The sequence below is a fragment of the Sinohyriopsis cumingii genome, chromosome 11, assembly GCF_028554795.1.
Source record: "Sinohyriopsis cumingii isolate HCF-2022 chromosome 11, ASM2855479v2, whole genome shotgun sequence".
Classification (NCBI taxonomy): domain Eukaryota; kingdom Metazoa; phylum Mollusca; class Bivalvia; order Unionida; family Unionidae; genus Sinohyriopsis; species Sinohyriopsis cumingii.
In genome coordinates this window covers 93,941,337-93,961,234 of record NC_142971.1, presented here as the reverse complement: position 1 = coordinate 93,961,234, position 19,898 = coordinate 93,941,337, and the positions used below count along the sequence as shown (strand labels likewise).

Here is a 19,898-nt window from a genome sequence, read left to right as displayed (position 1 = left end):
GTACTTACTGCTGCTGATGACGAAAGGTACTGACCTAGTTAATGTTATCAGGATCTTAAAACAATATGTTTAAGTTGTGAGAAAATGGCACATGAACCATGGACAGGCACGAAGTAAGGACAGTCTAGCTTTAAATATCAGTGTAATTTCTTAAAAAGGTCATGCGAGAAAGTAGAGAAGTGTCTTTCCTTTATTATTATACTGCACATGTATGACAATTAAATTGTAAGCAGCCATATGAGCCCCTGTGATGATGAACAGATGTGCACACGACACAAGCCTTGAAATATAATCATTATTTTGTGTCTCGATCTAAACTTGGAATAATTTCTTTTTAAATGGGTACCTGGTTGTTCATTTTCTTACCTGGGTTATTATTAACAGGCGGGTATCCGAGTACTCGTTGATATCTTTAGTTGTGGACTTGGATAAAGTACTAGAAATAGCCTAATACTCACCTGATAAAGTGACTCGAGACAGTGAAGAAAACAACCATGTCCAAACCTGGAAAGAAAGAAATAGCATATAAATTACAACCTGCAAAGTTCCACAAATCCTATAACTCTTAACAAATACTCCATTAGGGATGCCAAAACTTTTTCAAAAACAAAACTTTGAAATGTTATCCATTCTGTTTCAGAAACTGCAGAGCATTTCATGTTCTAAATGTGATTTAAAATAAAAAAAGAATTTTAAGCAATTATCCATAATTAAACCCAAAGAAATTTTGTTTCAAATTTTGACTCAAATGCAGCATCTACTAAAACAGTAACTGGTAAAATTGTAAATGTATACATAGCAAAGGGATACAATTGGTGAATTTTCAATCATACTCATTACACAGCAGATCAGAACATCACTAAAACTTTGCCAGGAAACCAGAATTTCATTCATTATTTGAAAAATTTAAAGTTTAAAGTTGTTTAGTAACTTAAATTCCCAAAGAATTTATAGTTAAAGTTTTCTTTCTTTTCCATAATATTTCTTTAGTAATGATATAAAAATAACTTGAAGTTAAAAATTTTGTACATGGTTTTGATAAATGTTTAAAATATAGATCTACTGATCAGGCCCTTTACATTCTTAAGTTGTATATGACCATTTTGTTCATGACATCTGTTTACATTGGTTGTCTCCAATTATGTACATACAACATTGGTTGCATTGATTGTATTAATTGGGTAGTAGTCACCAAAGAAATCTCTCTCTCTCATGTGTGTGTGTTTGTGTTTAAATGCTATTAACTCTGTCTCATAAAAGGATTATGTATATTAGTAAATCAGCAACATTAAAGATAAGACAAGTCTAAAGTTAGATGGGTCAAAATAGTTTACAGAATTTCTGTCTTTCCAGCAACTCTTTGTGAAAAAGTAGGTTAAATGTTGGGGAAAATAAGGTTATTTCATCTGGGGAACATTCTGAACAGTAGCATTCTCTTTAGTCCAGGTTGGGTCATTGGTTCTTTCTGGTGGTTTTCCCGGGTTCTTCCTCCACCATCAATACTGGGTTACCTCTATGCTCTTAAGCTGTGTATAACCATTTTGGTCATAACAGGATGCATTTTGCCAAATGTCTTCAAATGAACACAACAGAAAATATTCATTGTAATTAATTCCAACTATCAGATGCAAGCATATTACCTTATTGTAATTACAAAAAGGTAAAAATATTAACCAGCTGCAGCTGCTAAAACAAGCAATTTAATTATTGTTTCCAAAACTTCACCAAATACTGTATTGAGAAAGTCTAGAAGACATAATTTTGAACTGTTCCTTTAAATATGTAGTAACTTAAAGGTAATATTAGTGACCACTGCAGTTTCAACAGATGACCACTATGGCATATCTGTGCATATGCTCATGTACATATATTGGGATTGCTTCAAAATAAATAAAACCTGTCAACTGCAACAACGCATGGGAAAAGGCAAAACTGAACTATGTACACATGTGACCTTTGTATACAGGTTCACCTTTCTGAATTGGTTTTTGAACAAATACCATGCAGTGAATATTATTATTATTATTATTATTATTATCATCAATAGATCTTTTATATGTACACGATTTAAAGAAAATCATAAAATACAAATACCTGTTGATCTTACTCAAATTCATATTCCACATGTCAAGATTACTGTATCCTGCTTACTTTAATCCAGCCAGCTTAAAAATTAAACACTCTTAAAATAATCACTTATCTCAGTTTGTTTTATGCACCTTGACAAAACACTAATTCCACTATTGACAACTACACAGAACTGTAAACAAAGGACTGACTCTTTGTTCAGCCAACTTAAATACATTAGACTTGCAAACAGCAGTTCACACTTCAAAAATAATATCTGGATTATAAAGTTACTCAACTTTCTGAAATCAAAAGACAATTGGCTTCTGCACGAGGCTTGTGATGAACTGGGAATCAAAAGTCTTATATGACTATGCTTTGTGACCAATGAATCAAAACTGCCATTGCAGACAAGTTTTTAAATGCTGAATGACCATATGAAATGGGATTTAAGTCAAATCTCTTCTCAATGATGAACTTTAAAAAAAATGAGCTATAACTTTATTCCACAGGCAAACAGATGGAGATATTGGTTAAACCTGTCACACAGGGTACAACAGGCAAATTCCATTTGTGCTGCAATTACATAACTACTTTCCCCACAATTCAGCAAATGAATTGCTTTCACTCATTACTACCATAGTAATGTAAACTACTTTGCTTTGAATTTCAACCAAATGATACCTGTAAGTTACCATGACAATGTGACTAGAATACACAGAATACAAAAAATAAGAAATATTTGCACATCAGTCTCATCCAAGTAAAGTTTAGTTTGCATACACAAAGCAGTCACTGTATATATATATATATATATATATATATATATATATATATATATATATATATATATATATGCATGCTCCAGTGACCACCTAAGGCAATGAGAAACCATTCTTTGGGGGAATTAGAATAGCTCTTGTGACCAAGTGACTGATTTAAATAGGTCACCATCTGAACAGGTTTGACTGTACCTTTGAAATGTTTTGGACTTGTCATAGTTGCAGAAACTATTCATAAACACAATAATGTAATGTGGGTATTCCTATCAGTTTTTATTAATTACACTGTATAATTTCAACTAGGCGCATCTGCAGTTATACAACCCAAATATATGGTGAAATTACTGAAATGGGAATATAAACCTTAAACACCCAGCTCTGCATCACATAAACCCCACCTGAATTTGCTTTGCTATGGTTGCTCATGCAGTGTGCAATCAATTTTCAACACAAAACTGAAACAAAATGGGGATAGCAGGAACATTTTGGAAAAAGTATGAAAAATTGAAAGAATGACAAACTGTAGGTAAAAGTAGGGCTGCTGGAAGACTGGAATTTGAGAAATTCTGGCTTCGTAGACTATGATGTAATCCATTTGATAGAATAAATTATCTCCCAAAGAATAGGTTAAAAATTATCTCCCAAAGTATGGATTAAATTATCTCCCAGAGTAAAAAAAAAGAAGTCAGAATTGCAGTAATTGCAGATATTCCTATCTATGCTATTTAAAACACTAATTTATAGGTGCACTTTTTGACCTGGAGGGATTTGGAAACAACTATAATCCATACATGTGATGGTCCAAGAATGGTTGCTCAAGAACATGATTATTTTGAGTAAAGGTAGGCTGGTGATTTCTCTTCCTTGGGTAATTACTGTTTTACAGTACCATAACCAGTCTCCAAAATTTAAGTATGCCTCTCGTGGTGACCTTTATATCTGGCATTAACCAGTCATGAACCACTGGATGACAACAAGAAGTAGTTTATTATACATGGTTGATTCTACACACATGTATAAAATTAACACCTGGCATGAATAGCATCAAAAGACCTGGGGGTAAAGCTGCAAACATTAACAAGTGTAAAGAAGCTCAGTTTAGTTTACTACCTGTAAACCTGTACAAAACAGGTGAACATATAAACCATGCAAGTGGCTGCCAATGAAACAGAAGACTACTGTTCCAATTAAATTGTTTCAACATACCTGCTTAAGAGGACTGTTTAGAAGGATTTTTCTGTTCATTCTTTTCTTAAAGTATGAACCATTTTCACATTGAATTTGGCATTGCTAGTAGAAATTCAGCATTGGTTATTGAATGTACTTGCTTGTAAGACAAATCCAACTGCATTGACCCAGATCTGCCATAATTGCAATTTTTATCATGTACACCAAAATATCAGCAGGAAACAATATCACAATCATGCTATGTATGTTGTACTGAAACAGTTATATAGTCCTGTTACAATAAAAGATGAAGTATATAGAGTAAATGAAACAGCTGCAACATGAGCAACATATGTCCGCATCATGCACATTATAAAAACTGTTCAGTAAGCCTAATGGGTTGATACTAGGAAAGGCTGAGTATCTGTTTTTCTTAAACTGCATCATTTTGGATTAAGTTACTGTAAGCAGGTACAAACTAAAAATAATCTGTAAATATTTCAGTCTAGCCTGTATATAGCTCATCTAAATGTATTTCAACATTTGTAACCAAACTTATCATAAACTCTAGCCAACACAGTCTAAATCTAGCCTGTATGTATCTCATCTAAATGTATTTGCACATTTGTAACCAAACTTATCATAAACTCTAGCCAACACAGTCTAAATCTAGCCTGTATGTATCTCATCTAAATGTATTTGCACATTTGTAACCAAACTTATCATAAACTCTAGCCAACACAGTCTAAATCTAGCCTGTATGTATCTCATCTAAATGTATTTACACATTTGTACCCAAACTTATCATAAACTCTAGCCAACACAATCTAAATCTAGCCTGTATGTATCTCATCTAAATGTATTTGCACATTTGTAACCAAACTTATCATAAACTCTAGCCAACACAGTCTAAATCTAGCCTGTATGTATCTCATCTAAATGTATTTATACATTTGTACCCAAACTTATCATAAACCCTAGCCAACACAGTCTAAATCTAGCCTGTATGTATCTCATCTAAATGTATTTGCACATTTGTAACCAAACTTATCATAAACTCTAGCCAACAAAGTCTAAATCTAGCCTGTATGTATCTCATCTAAATGTATTTGCACATTTGTAACCAAACTTATCATAAACCCTAGCCAACAAAGTCTAAATCTAGCCTGTATGTATCTCATCTAAATGTATTTACACATTTGTAACCAAACTTATCATAAACTCTAGCCAACAAGTCTAAATCTAGCCTGTATGCATCTCATCTAAATGTATTTACACATTTGTAACCAAACTTATCATAAACCCTAGCCAACATAATCTAAATCTAGCCTGTATGTATCTCATCTAAATGTATTTGCACATTTGTAACCAAACTTATCATAAACTCTAGCCAACACAGTCTAAATCTAGCCTGTATGTATCTCATCTAAATGTATTTACACATTTGTACCCAAACTTATCATAAACCCTAGCCAACACAGTCTAAATCTAGCCTGTATGTATCTCATCTAAATGTATTTGCACATTTGTAACCAAACTTATCATAAACTCTAGCCAACAAAGTCTAAATCTAGCCTGTATGTATCTCATCTAAATGTATTTGCACATTTGTAACCAAACTTATCATAAACCCTAGCCAACACAGTCTAAATCTAGCCTGTATGTATCTCATCTAAATGTATTTACACATTTGTAACCAAACTTATCATAAACCCTAGCCAACAAAGTCTAAATCTAGCCTGTATGTATCTCATCTAAATGTATTTACACATTTGTAACCAAACTTATCATAAACTCTAGCCAACAAGTCTAAATCTAGCCTGTATGCATCTCATCTAAATGTATTTACACATTTGTAACCAAACTTATCATAAACCCTAGCCAACAAAGTCTAAATCTAGCCTGTATGTATCTCATCTAAATGTATTTGCACATTTGTAACCAAACTTATCATAAACTCTAGCCAACACAGTCTAAATCTAGCCTGTATGTATCTCATCTAAATGTATTTGCACATTTGTAACCAAACTTATCATAAACTCTAGCCAACAGTCTAAATCTAGCCTGTATGTATCTCATCTAAATGTATTTACACATTTGTAACCAAACTTATCATAAACTCTAGCCAACAAAGTCTAAATCTAGCCTGTATGTATCTCATCTAAATGTATTTACACATTTGTAACCAAACTTATCATAAACCCTAGCCAACACAGTCTAAATCTAGCCTGCATGTATCTCATCTAAATGTATTTGCACATTTGTAACCAAACTTATCATAAACACTAGCCAACACAATCTAAATCTAGCCTGTATGTATCTCATCTAAATGTATTTGCACATTTGTAACCAAACTTATCATAAACTCTAGCCAACACAGTCTAAATCTAGCCTGCATGTATCTCATCTAAATGTATCTGCACATTTGTAACCAAACTTATCATAAACACTAGCCAACACAATCTAAATCTAGCCTGTATGTATCTCATCTAAATGTATTTGCACATTTGTAACCAAACTTATCATAAACTCTAGCCAACAAAGTCTAAATCTAGCCTGTATGTATCTCATCTAAATGTATTTGCACATTTGTAACCAAACTTATCATAAACTCTAGCCAACAAAGTCTAAATCTAGCCTGTATGTATCTCATCTAAATGTATTTGCACATTTGTAACCAGACTTATCATAAACTCTAGCCAACACAGTCTAAATCTAGCCTGTATGTATCTCATCTAAATGTATTTGCACATTTGTAACCAAACTTATCATAAACTCTAGCCAACAAAGTCTAAATCTAGCCTGTATGTATCTCATCTAAATGTATTTGCACATTTGTAACCAAACTTATCATAAACTCTAGCCAACACAGTCTAAATCTAGCCTGTATGTATCTCATCTAAATGTATTTGCACATTTGTAACCAAACTTATCATAAACCCTAGCCAACACAGTCTAAATCTAGCCTGTATGTATCTCATCTAAATGTATTTACACATTTGTAACCAAACTTATCATAAACCCTAGCCAACAAAGTCTAAATCTAGCCTGTATGTATCTCATCTAAATGTATTTACACATTTGTAACCAAACTTATCATAAACTCTAGCTAACAAGTCTAAATCTAGCCTGTATGCATCTCATCTAAATGTATTTACACATTTGTAACCAAACTTATCATAAACCCTAGCCAACAAAGTCTAAATCTAGCCTGCATGTATCTCATCTAAATGTATTTGCACATTTGTAACCAAACTTATCATAAACACTAGCCAACACAATCTAAATCTAGCCTGTATGTATCTCATCTAAATGTATTTGCACATTTGTAACCAAACTTATCATAAACTCTAGCCAACAAAGTCTAAATCTAGCCTGTATGTATCTCATCTAAATGTATTTGCACATTTGTAACCAAACTTATCATAAACTCTAGCCAACAAAGTCTAAATCTAGCCTGTATGTATCTCATCTAAATGTATTTACACATTTGTAACCAAACTTATCATAAACTCTAGCCAACAAAGTCTAAATCTAGCCTGTATGTATCTCATCTAAATGTATTTGCACATTTGTAACCAGACTTATCATAAACTCTAGCCAACACAGTCTAAATCTAGCCTGTATGTATCTCATCTAAATGTATTTGCACATTTGTAACCAAACTTATCATAAACACTAGCCAACACAATCTAAATCTAGCCTGTATGTATCTCATCTAAATGTATTTGCACATTTGTAACCAAACTTATCATAAACTCTAGCCAACAAAGTCTAAATCTAGCCTGTATGTATCTCATCTAAATGTATTTGCACATTTGTAACCAAACTTATCATAAACTCTAGCCAACACAGTCTAAATCTAGCCTGTATGTATCTCATCTAAATGTATTTGCACATTTGTAACCAAACTTATCATAAACCCTAGCCAACACAGTCTAAATCTAGCCTGTATGTATCTCATCTAAATGTATTTACACATTTGTAACCAAACTTATCATAAACCCTAGCCAACAAAGTCTAAATCTAGCCTGTATGTATCTCATCTAAATGTATTTACACATTTGTAACCAAACTTATCATAAACTCTAGCCAACAAGTCTAAATCTAGCCTGTATGCATCTCATCTAAATGTATTTACACATTTGTAACCAAACTTATCATAAACCCTAGCCAACAAAGTCTAAATCTAGCCTGTATGTATCTCATCTAAATGTATTTACACATTTGTAACCAAACTTATCATAAACCCTAGCCAACACAATCTAAATGCCCAACCAGGTGGTGACTCTGAGACCTTTGATTACCAGAGGCTAAAATTTTGTTGTCTTACACTGCTGGCTAATGGATTTTTCCAAGTGCTGTGTTGGAGTACAATGTCAAACATCTGGCTGCTATGTATCCAGATTATACAAATTACTAACCAAATCTCCAAAACCTTTTACTTAGTACAATGTACATATCTATCTAAACATAATTTGCTGATTACAGTGCCAACAAAGAACTGTGTAAAAGAAAGTCAGAAACAAATATAATCAAACATAATTTCATACCATTATAATGGTATTTTCCTCTTTTTAAACATGCTCGTCAGGTGCTCTTTTACATCCTTTAATCACTTTATATACTTATATCTGGTCATTTGTGCTCCCTGGGTGTAGTGAATGCTTGATTCTACCCGTGTACCACACTTAATGGTAGTATTTGATAACTGTCACATGTGAACATGTTCTATTGCTACTTGACTGCATAAGGGGCCAAGCAAACTAAAATTATCAGCAATCAAAATATATGAAAAACAAAGCAAAAGTGGCTTGATTAATTAGCAGTTTTTTAAATAGTTTTGGTGTACTATTCTTACTCAAACCAGATCCTTGCAAACAACTCTCCCTTTTTTGTTTTTAATCCAGCGAGTCAATACAAATAAATTCAATGAAAGGCAATTTATCAACATTAGTTTCTTTTTCACGAACTCATTAAATGACAGGCTATACATGGTGACCAGTTTATCTGGTAGAGGATGAACCTGGGAAAACCCCAGGAAGAACCACTGACCCACAGGAAGCTACTGGCAAGCTTTCTTAAATAACCACACTGGCTAAGCCATAGACATAGACACACATAGACTGAGGCAAGATGGCAGTGATCAGTAAAGGGAAGCACCATAGATCCACTTGGTCATCTAGGGCCCATTCTAGTAAAGAATTTTAGTATTTAATTATCTTAAAAACATTTCTTAAACAATTTTTGGTCCTTTTTCCACTCTTAAAACATTGCCAAATGACAAGAAAATGTAATATTTACCTAATCACCAATACATATACCAATCAAATGTACATGTCCAAACACTTACATTCATAGCTCTAGTTTTCACCAAAAATTAGGTCATCCCAATTACTGACTATCTGGACTAAATCTATGTCTCCTGATGGGTCCAGGCAATCAGTGTTTTACTGAATATTTTGTATTACCTGATTTTAGCCTATGTTTGACAAAATTACATTTATAGGAAAGACATTTCAAAGAAACTGTTCATATAGTCTATTCGCTTTTATCAAGCATTGATTTATCTGACAATCACTTTGACTGGATATACTTACTGGGATTTATTCAATAAAATTTAGTCTCATTAATATGACAAAACAGATAATCATGCCATAAGGTCAATGAGTTGACCCAGCTAGTAAGCTGAACCTCACCTACTCAGACATCTTCTAGACTTCACAAAGGTTATGGAATCTTTGCTTTCTACTCGTGGTAAAAGATTTAACTTCAAGTGAACATAGTAGCCAATGTTTCTGGTGTAACACAGGAGAGTAATGTGGACTTCTATGTCAATGTAGAAAAGAATGCTAGTGACTTGTGGATTATATTTTTGACCTATTGTTTAATTTTTTTCTTTCCATTTCTATTTATCAAACATATGAACATAAAAAGCATTTCCATTTATTTGCATATTCTTATTTATAACTTGATTTTTTTAACAAATATTCAATACATAAATCCGGATTGTCTTAAATTTGTCTCTCTGAATCAATGTCATTCCCTATCTCATACCAATATTTACACTGTTAATCTCAATGTCATTCCCTATCTCATACTATCTCCAATCACTTCAGCATACTCAACACAAGCTGGTTCTGAGAAGTAACACTGAATTTATAGTACTGCTTTGGTGTTACCTAGGTATACAGGCCTCTGCCATCCATAGTAGGTCCATATTACAGGCAAGAACAGGGATGTGAGGATATGGAATCTCTGTAGAGGCTGCATTGGGCTTTCCATTTGTCAACAGACAGTCGATAATTAACTGAAGATTTGTCTCCCACCTCACTGGCTCTCCAAATAAAATAACAGCTGAAAATTATAACCAAAATAAAAGATTATATTTCTTCAATGACCAGGTAAATTTCAGCAAATTTAGCACAGGCATTTTTTGTATAGGTCAACCATTCTCAAAACAATAGCACTGTAAATGCCACTTTAACACAGATATTTTGTGTTTTAAAAAAATTCCTTTTAAGTATGTACATGAATTACAATTTATTTTATGTGTACATAGAAACTTAACATAGAATGAAAGTGGTTATAGAGGGTTTATACTGGGGTTTTGGACTAAATGTTACCTTTTAAACTGATGCTTTCTTTAACAGTAATTCCTTGTTTTTGACATTTAAAACTCTTGGAAACTTAATAAATGAATAAACACTTTAGTCCTACAAGCGACTTCTGTGATCAGACAGGCTGAATACAAACTGTCCAATTCAAGTTTGAATTGTCACTGGCAGTCAGACAACTAGTACTATTCAGCTGTTGCCTCAAAGCTTTCCTACATGCTCCATGAAACATTGGCATAAAGCGTACTGTGTATGGGCCCTATTTAAGCGACTTTTATTAATAAGCTTCCTTTTCCATTCCAAGCATGTAATGTTAATCCACTGCTCCAATGTCTTATCTAAACATTCTCAAACATACAGGACTAGTAACATCTCTTCATCCATAAATCAGTACAACTGTGATGAAAATTACTGCACTGATAGTTGATGATTATTACATATGTTATCATTATTTACCTTCAATTCTTGGAAAGTACTCTTCAAATCCACATGGCTGAAAGAGATCAAGTGCTCTGAGATTCAGTGTGATCTGTAATAAACTGTATCAAAATAGTCTAAAAATGTGAAACACAACTCTTGTAATTTATCATAAATAATTTATCCAATTACATTGTATTCTATTCACTTAACTCTGTGTAATTTATCATAAAACAGACTTCATGTTCATTTATCCAATTATAATAGTCACTTAAAAAATAATGCCATGGTTATAGAATTTTATTTCATGGGGGGGGATTGACACTAAATGAATGAATCATATAACTAGCATGTAAACCAAAAATAAGCAAAACAACCCTCTATAAAAAATTCTTTGCAGATTATTGAAGCATGGACCTTTTTTCTCATCTAGGTCTGTAAAGAATGCACGCAGAATCATGTCTCTAAAAAGTGCGGTAATACTGCACAGTACTTCTTGCCAATTTTGTTCTTTCTTTTGCCACAGTTTACATCTGTTTCAGGTAATAGTATTTCAACCTGCTGTTTTCATAGCTGTTTCTGAACTAGCACATCTACATATGTAAAAGTGCTTTCTTTACAAACCACAATGATTAAAATAAATATTCTTTAGTACTAGGCTGCAGACTCTCTATCAAAACCAACTGGATAAGACAAAATTTACAGAACTCAACAATAGACAAAACATTCTTTCTTCAACATTCCAGTTTCATGTTTTGTAAAGTCATGCCCAGGCCAGTCTAAGTCAGCTGTGTTAGTGTGCCCTGGGAAGCATGATATAGCCAGCCAAAGATGTTAAATGACCCATGAAACCAACAATAACATTTTTTAAAAATATATCCATAACAGTTCCATCTCTGCTGTTTTAATGATTATGTCTTTGTAAACAAACAAAAAAAAAAGTAAAAATTGCAGCCTTTTAATAAGGTATGGAAGCAGCTGACACCAGTTCAAAAATACACTTAAGATATCTGTTTTTTGAATTGATAGAAGTAATATTTCACTGATGAAGTGGAAATATTGTCTGGGCATTTGTGACAAATCCACAAGTGGCAATACAATGTTTCCACTTCATGAGTGAAATATTTCCTTAAAAACTACACAAAAATTGTGTATTTTCTTTCATTATATTTTTGAAGGCTAAAACCTTCAACTTGCATGGATTTGCTGTTCCATTCTGTGTCAATGCAATTAACAGCTGCATTACTATGTCAATAAAAAAAAGAGTTCTGATATTTTCCACTAATTTTAGGACAGGAATTTTTTTTCTACAAATTTAGATTGTACATTACATATAATTCTTCAATATATGTATTTTGTCAAATAAATGACTATTTTCATGGCAAACTGAAGATGCATTTATTTTCATTAACTCATTTCTTGCATAAATTCATACAGTAAACATGACTGGGGTGGATACAGACTATTGCAGAAACATAAGACACCATGGTTCAACAGGCTTCAAAGGGTAACATCATTAGGCAACAGATTTTAATGATTGTTAGTTTAGCTGTAGGGCTTTTGGTTTCTATTTCTGTTTATTTCTGCATTCAGACCCAAACTGTTGTGTTGGCAAGCTTGCAGTTTATTTCAATAACAGATGATGTATCCTAATTTCGACTGCCCGTTAATTTTATGTGCAATCAATACATATCAATGCTTAATTTTTCATAAATTGTGGTGAGAGTTAAAATTGCTACTTAAACAATTTATTTTACCATATTTAATCAAGAGATTTTCTTAAAATGTAACAGGTGTTATGAAGGTACAGGACTCAGAATAATCAGCAGCAACCGGTCATTCAATGACCATGATACATGTCTTAACTAATTATAAAAAGTTAATACTTGAAGCCACCTTTTTGTTTTTTGGGATTCATTTTTTAAGCATTCTTTATGGTGCATTCTGATTGATTACATTAAGTTAAACTAGAACGTCAATGGTTTTGACACATTTTAAGATCCAATCATTCTAATAAGAGAGAGAGAGAGAGAGAGAGAGAGAGAGAGAGATGGAAACAAAATGAAACAGGCCCATGGAAATACTGGTCTGAAAAAATTTCATAAGGGCAGAGATCCTTCCTATATGGAAAAAGAAAGTAGTTCCAAAAGTGGCATTGCCACTGTGGTGATATCATTATCCCCCCACTGATATTTCATTATGAGACATATAACAAGATCAATGCAGCAATATAGGATAAAATTTATTACAGTCCTGTTCAAGTAGGTGTCTACAATATTACATTTGTGAAAGAATATTTCTAAGCTGGGTGTTGGTAGATAATGTGAACACTACTACTGGTGTCTATAGGTTTGCTTGTCATGTATGCAATCCAGTGTTAATATACTGGAAACTCTAGATTCTGCCCTGTAATTTAGACAGATTACATACGTATCTTACCGCTGACTTTCTTCGCTTATGATCCACCATGTCTAACGATGGAAAGTGGTGTCTGAATTGATCTATAGTAGTAACATTGGTAAAACCCAGTGCTCGTGCTATTTCTTGAATAGGTCCTTGCCCTGATGCTAAGATATGCTTATCGTGAAACTGTTTAAACATCCTCAATGGACTGTGTGACATCACAACCTGGTCCTCATGAACCTTTGGAAAAAAATAAAACAAAATTTTGGAATTTGTTTTGTAAACATCCTTACAGATAGAATGGTACATTATGCCATAATGGACCGACTGTGAAGATGCAAACATGACAATAAGCATTTACATGCCTGTATAAGCCTGAGGGGGTTGGGTGGAGGATCAAAATTTGCATTTTAAAGATACAGTAATATGGAATGTAGCCTTTCTGCCAACACCAACTGCCCTCCCCCCTTGAAAAATAGAAAAACAACAGAGAATACTACTGTGACATCTACTCGTATATCTATATCTATGCTGATATAATATCATTTATGTCGGAACACCATACTTCTTACCTTAATATCAAGAAGCTGTGATAACTGTTGGGCCTTTCTTTGTCGTAGTGTATTTCCAGCATTGGTCACAAATAATACTGGGACACGAAAGTTTCCATTTATGTCAACTAGTTTGCAGAATGCTTCTCTAGCAGATGGAAGGACAGTTTTGCCACGACATATCACTCCGTCAATGTCAAATAGGAAACCAAAATCTATATCACTTCTAGCTGTCTGAAAAAGGTTAAATAACATAGATACAAGCAAGCACGATCTTAGATACCATTAGAACTGGATAGGGTGTAGATATACTATTAAGACAGGGTAGGATATAGGCCGATAAATCAGCCACTCACCCATCATGATACTGATGTTGAGTTAAGGGGCTGATATCACCAAGGCTGCATATCTTGAGCTGAGACGCATCAGCTCAATTCGCAAATATCTTTCAGTTGATGCCACTAAAACACTTGTGTGTTCATTAGTACTTTCAAGATTGGACTATTGTAACTCAATTCTGTCTGGTTCATCTCAGTATCTACTCCAGAAACTTCAAAATACAGCTGCTCGGATCATACTTAGAGTACCACGATCAGAGTACACCTCCCCGCTGCTCTGTACCCTACACTGGCTATCCATTTGATCCAGAATCAAACACAAAATTTGTTCTCTGTGCTACGTTTCACTGTCGGACTCTAGTCCAACATACCTATCTGATCTCACCCATGTGTACACACCAGCAAGATACTTACGCTCCTTTTCTGACAATCGTATACTCATTATTCCCACTATGAAAACAAAGTCATATGGACAGCATTCTTTTGCATACCAGGGCCCAGCAACGTGGAATGAATTGCCCACTGAACTTAGACACAAAGACACAGTGATCTCATTCAAGAGGGCTCTAAAAACTCACTTATTTCGACTGCAAGAACAAACTTAAAGACCTAATAATGTTTCCTACCTGAAATATTGTCAGCATGTTTTTTTATATATTTTTTAATGTTTTTCTAATTTCATGGTGTTTGTTTTTGTAATAAAAATATTATATGTTTTTTATCTTACTGACACTGACTTGATGGTTAAATGAGTACATATGTAACTTACTATAAATTTACAATTTCAAACTACAATGAAGATGCTACTAAGTGTATCTGAATAAAACCAAGTGTGCAGTATAATTCTTATCCATGCAGTGGCAATCTGAAGTCACACTTTGCTAAATAAGATTAACTTTTCTCACCGAGGTGGCTACTCTTTTTTGACCTGCCACTGTATTTCCAGAACACTCAAATATACAGGGAAAATTAGTACCATAAATACTCTCTTACAAGTCGAGTCAAATTGCAAACAACAAAGATTCTGATCTGCCATAGCATTATTTGCCTGAAGACCAGAACATTAGGCGATGACAAGTCTGGGTCTAGAGTTGGACTCAACTTATAAGCAAATATATATGGTAAGCATCTTAGAAATGTCTAATAATGTTGCCAATGAATGAAATTAAATCCAGACTAGATACAACATTCTGAAAATGTCTAACTAATTTTGTTTAAAAAATTGTTTGTGGTTAGAACAATCTCTTTTATCAGCAGGGAAAATACAGAGTAAGTCAGGTCATGGAAAATAAGCTATTTTTCTTGTAGGCCTTAAATGTCAAATTTTCTTAACCTCTTTATTCAAAATAAACTACTGCAATAATCTAATTGTTTGCAGGTATCTTGCCATTAAAAGGAAAGCAATAAACTGGAACAGACAAACTGACATCTTCACTAGCCAAGGTTCCGATAACCATATCTACACCTGGACAGATTGAACAGCTATATCGGTGCTATGTCATAGCGACATCTATTGGATTTCATGTGTTGTCTTCCCTAGTATGTAATGCCAACTAACCAATAGCATGGTGCATTGTACATAGGCAAAAAATGGTGGCAATTGACCAGAACAGGATTACAATAAGGTTATCGGAACCTTGGCTAGCGAAGATTGCAAACTTATAAATCACACTTTCATGACAATGTACCTATAACGTTCATCTGTGGGATTCATTTTATATCAATGAGTGTATTACCTTTTACATTTTATACATAATTATCATAGAAGTGATAAGTATTTCAAGCTGTACCACTGATCTAGAAATGAGATTGCAAAGTACATATATAGCTGTACAAATATGTACAAACTGGCTAATCTCAAAATAATGTTCAGCTGATATTATCCTTCAAATAAATGTATTAGCTTCACACAATTTTCTTATATGCATACAAATTTTAAGTCATTCATGAGATGTACAAGTAGTGAAATAAGTCTTTTATTAAGGCCCAAAAAGATGGGTGTTTCCTACTGAACTAGTTTTAAAATTAGGATATGTATGTTTTCAAAACAAAAAATAAAACATTTTATACTTTATAATGTACTGCACTATGAACTCCGAGTACTGGGCAAAACCAAATAAATTAGATGCACAAATCATATTCGGGAATTTAAATTTTTTGAAAAATTTATCCCAGGGAAAAAAAGTGCTAGGGTCAACAACAAAAACAGGAATGATTGGCTGACCATAAAGATGTTTTTGTTGGCATTACTCCCCTTATTTATCTTGTATTGCCCAATTCATCACAAGCTAAAACAAAGAAAATACACAAGTAATTTAAATGTCAAAATCTGCCCATTTTGGATCCAAGACAAGAACTGGTTAATGATAAAAAATGGTGGGATGTGAGTGCAGGGATCGTCCTGGGCTTCGCCAATGTTGCAAATTGCGATTTTTTTTCCTTATTGGCGACAAAAATATCCCATCTGGCGATTTTTTTGGCGACATACTTTTTGGTTATTTAATTTGTACATACAATCATGGATTTGGACTGGATAAATTAAAAGGCAGAATGAAAGGAAGCCACAAACTTGACTAAGCAATGCATTGGAATCAATCTGTTACACAAACGATCCTTTGTTCTTATTGACAACCCCATCTTTACAGTGCATTGTTACATCATAATCTGCTTATGCTGACATCTGGGCTGAGGACTGTATGCTGCGATACAGTCAATCATGCTACCGCACTATACCTACAACTGACCGACTTCTGATGAACCTCATAAAAACTGACATCAGAAATAAGCTCTGCATCTCATCTCTCGAGAATTTAATGAGAATCAGCATGTACAGATGTGAAAAATTAGACTTTGAAACTGCATTCAACAAGTGGGCAGCCCTAAAATCGCGACGGATCTTCATGTAACACTTTGTAACATTTTGTTAATGCTTAAAGTATTAACTAACCCATCTTTTGTAATTTTCATTGCCTGTTACATTAATAGACTAAATTAACACTTGGAAAAATGTACACTACTTGTTTTGGCGACACTTTTTGAAAATTGGCGACAAAATATTGAGGTTGGCGATTTTTTTTGCGACAGCTTTTTAAACGCCAGGACCATCCCTGGAGTGCATCATTTACATAATTTTTTTAAACATTAAACAGGGTTCTTTCTGTCATTTTTATTTTTATTTTCACAATCCATTGTAAATTGTTCATACTTTAGTAAAAAGAAATCTTTTACCACAAAAATACAGTTTTCAAATTTTTAATGTGAAAACATCATGCATAAACAATATTAGAAATCAAATTAATAGGGCTTCTGATATAACTAAATATTTACAAATTGTATGCAAATAAATTTACATAAGATGTAAGAACTTTGTAAATATATTCAAAATGTGCAAAAATGTTCATTTTAAGTAACGACTTAACCTTCATCTATTTCTATTATGGCAGATTTGGTCAATATAAAACTGCAACCAGAACAAACTCTGATGTTCCGTGTGTTTTATATGATGAAAATACACAAGTTTAATTCCATGTGATTGTTTAAATATATTAAACTCATGGACTGGGAAGAACACATTGATCTGTTGTAATGGATGCTGCTATTGGATACTGGAACAGTGTTTGAGGTCTTTGTTTTACACGTTTCATGGCGTCTGACTGATACATAGAATTCCATGCTTCTAACTAATGTTTACTTGTACAGTTTTCTAAAGAACTAATTTTATGCCATTATATACATGGGCGATGAGTGTATTACCCAAATACAAGGATCATACAGGTACAAGAACCGCAACTAAATTTGCCAAACAGCAATGTCCAAATTGCTATATCAGCGTTTTATGTCATCTCTGTATCCAAATGTAAACATTCTTCCCAGATAACCATTTAAAAAGAAGAGTTGTCTTAGATATTTCCAAGTTTACTTTAAACAAAACTCACTTAATTCACAAAAGCATATGGAAACCACTTAAAAAGTAAATGTGTGTATCTTATAACAGACTGGAGTAGCATGTAAGAAAGTCGATGAATATTATCAAAAATCTATCCTGAACAATGGAAAATGTCGTAGGACTAACTGCATGAAATAGAATGAGCTCTTGTTGCAAGGAAAGGTATCATCTAGATCAGTTTGTTTCTTTGCTTGTTTTTGCAAAAAAATACTATTGCATTATGATTTTATTGAACACAGCTCGATAAGATTATTCTGACGTTCACTGACACAAATCAGCTGATTATTGTAAAAGACTACTACTGTTAAAAGTGCTTTCGAATTTTGAAGGTGAAGGTCGAATTTCCTGTAGTCGATGAATTTTTAATTGAATTGTAAATTAAAACGAAATTACTTTACCTTTCCATGAATACCTTTCCTTTGTAATGTGTTAAAACTCCAATTATGAGAAGAAAACAGTTGCGACAGAGATCGTTTAAAGTGTGTACGTGAACTGGACTTGATCAAAGTGCCTGTAGTCGCCATTTTCTTAGTTGGCGTCCTTGGCCTTGCACGAAGGCGTGTCCAGAACTAACCAATCAAATAACATCATTACATACGTCAATGGATGATCTAATCTATGTTTGTCGTACACATGTATAAGCTTATTTACACTCGCCACACTGAACATACATCGCTATTATTACATTAACGTCGAGATTTTCAACAAGTCTCGTAATAAAATAAGAAATGAAATAAAACATTTTCTCTTTCACGGAAAGAAGTTTGTCCTTTATAGTCTTAAACCAAGTAACAGAAAAGAGCGAAAACCTAAAGGTTGTGGAAAATTCAACAAATATGTTATTTCCCTCGAATACAAAATGAAAATTAAAAATAACTTTCAGTAATACGAATTATTCCAAGTAGTCCGAAAAGATTAATCACAAGTCCAAATGTATAAAGTTCCTACTGAATTCTAGTGGTATTTCGAATAAGTTCCAATATTGAATGTGTTGACGTGCCTATTGTCTCGAACATGCTAATGTGCCAATGGCCTGGAGTCTGGTGATGTGCTACGGGTCTTTTGATGTATTACAATAATATTATCCAATTTTTTGTCTGAAATCACGATAATTCCAAATAATTGTTCCAGTCCACGAATTTAATAGATGAGTACATTGTATTTCCAGTGAATATTCTTTAGAATAAATAATTCCAGCCACATGAAACACTAAACACAGCAATAAGATCGATTCTGCCCCAGATGTTAAATGCAGGAATGAATAATTTCTCAAGTAAACAGCATTATCTAAGAAGTTAAGACACAAAAGTAGAACCAGGATGAGGGTCAAGCGTTCATTTCTAGAATATTTAAAGTTGTCACCAAGATAAGGTCTGTTACTAAAATCATAATAAAGAACACGGAAAACATCAGTTAGACTAGGTTTATCATGTGGGAATTCCAATGTCCTAGACTAAGATCAATATAAACATATTTACTTCTATTGATAATGATCCTAATATTTAATCCATACTCACAGAGAAGCATTAATTATGTATTGCTTGTTTACAAAATACACGTTACAGGTCGGGTACACAATGAGCTTGGTTTTGGACAAGGTCAAGTCTAAA

The 19,898-nt window shown here is 33.3% G+C and overlaps 1 protein-coding gene across 1 annotated transcript in view; it reads right to left on the bottom strand.

Annotated features, from left to right (window-relative positions):
* Positions 1 to 18,844, bottom strand: part of LOC149789023 (haloacid dehalogenase-like hydrolase domain-containing 5) — a 44,350-nt gene extending 25,506 nt beyond the window's left edge. Inside the window, exons 1-6 of the mRNA XM_089975185.1 lie at positions 18,687 to 18,844; positions 14,026 to 14,238; positions 13,490 to 13,693; positions 11,090 to 11,126; positions 10,199 to 10,373; positions 459 to 504 (exon numbers count right to left, since the gene is read on the bottom strand). Of these exons, the coding sequence (XP_089831311.1) occupies positions 459 to 504; positions 10,199 to 10,373; positions 11,090 to 11,126; positions 13,490 to 13,693; positions 14,026 to 14,238; positions 18,687 to 18,812 (801 nt within the window). The 5' untranslated portion in view covers positions 18,813 to 18,844. The remainder of the gene's footprint in view (positions 1 to 458; positions 505 to 10,198; positions 10,374 to 11,089; positions 11,127 to 13,489; positions 13,694 to 14,025; positions 14,239 to 18,686) is intronic.
* Between the last annotated feature and the right edge of the window lie 1,054 nt (positions 18,845 to 19,898).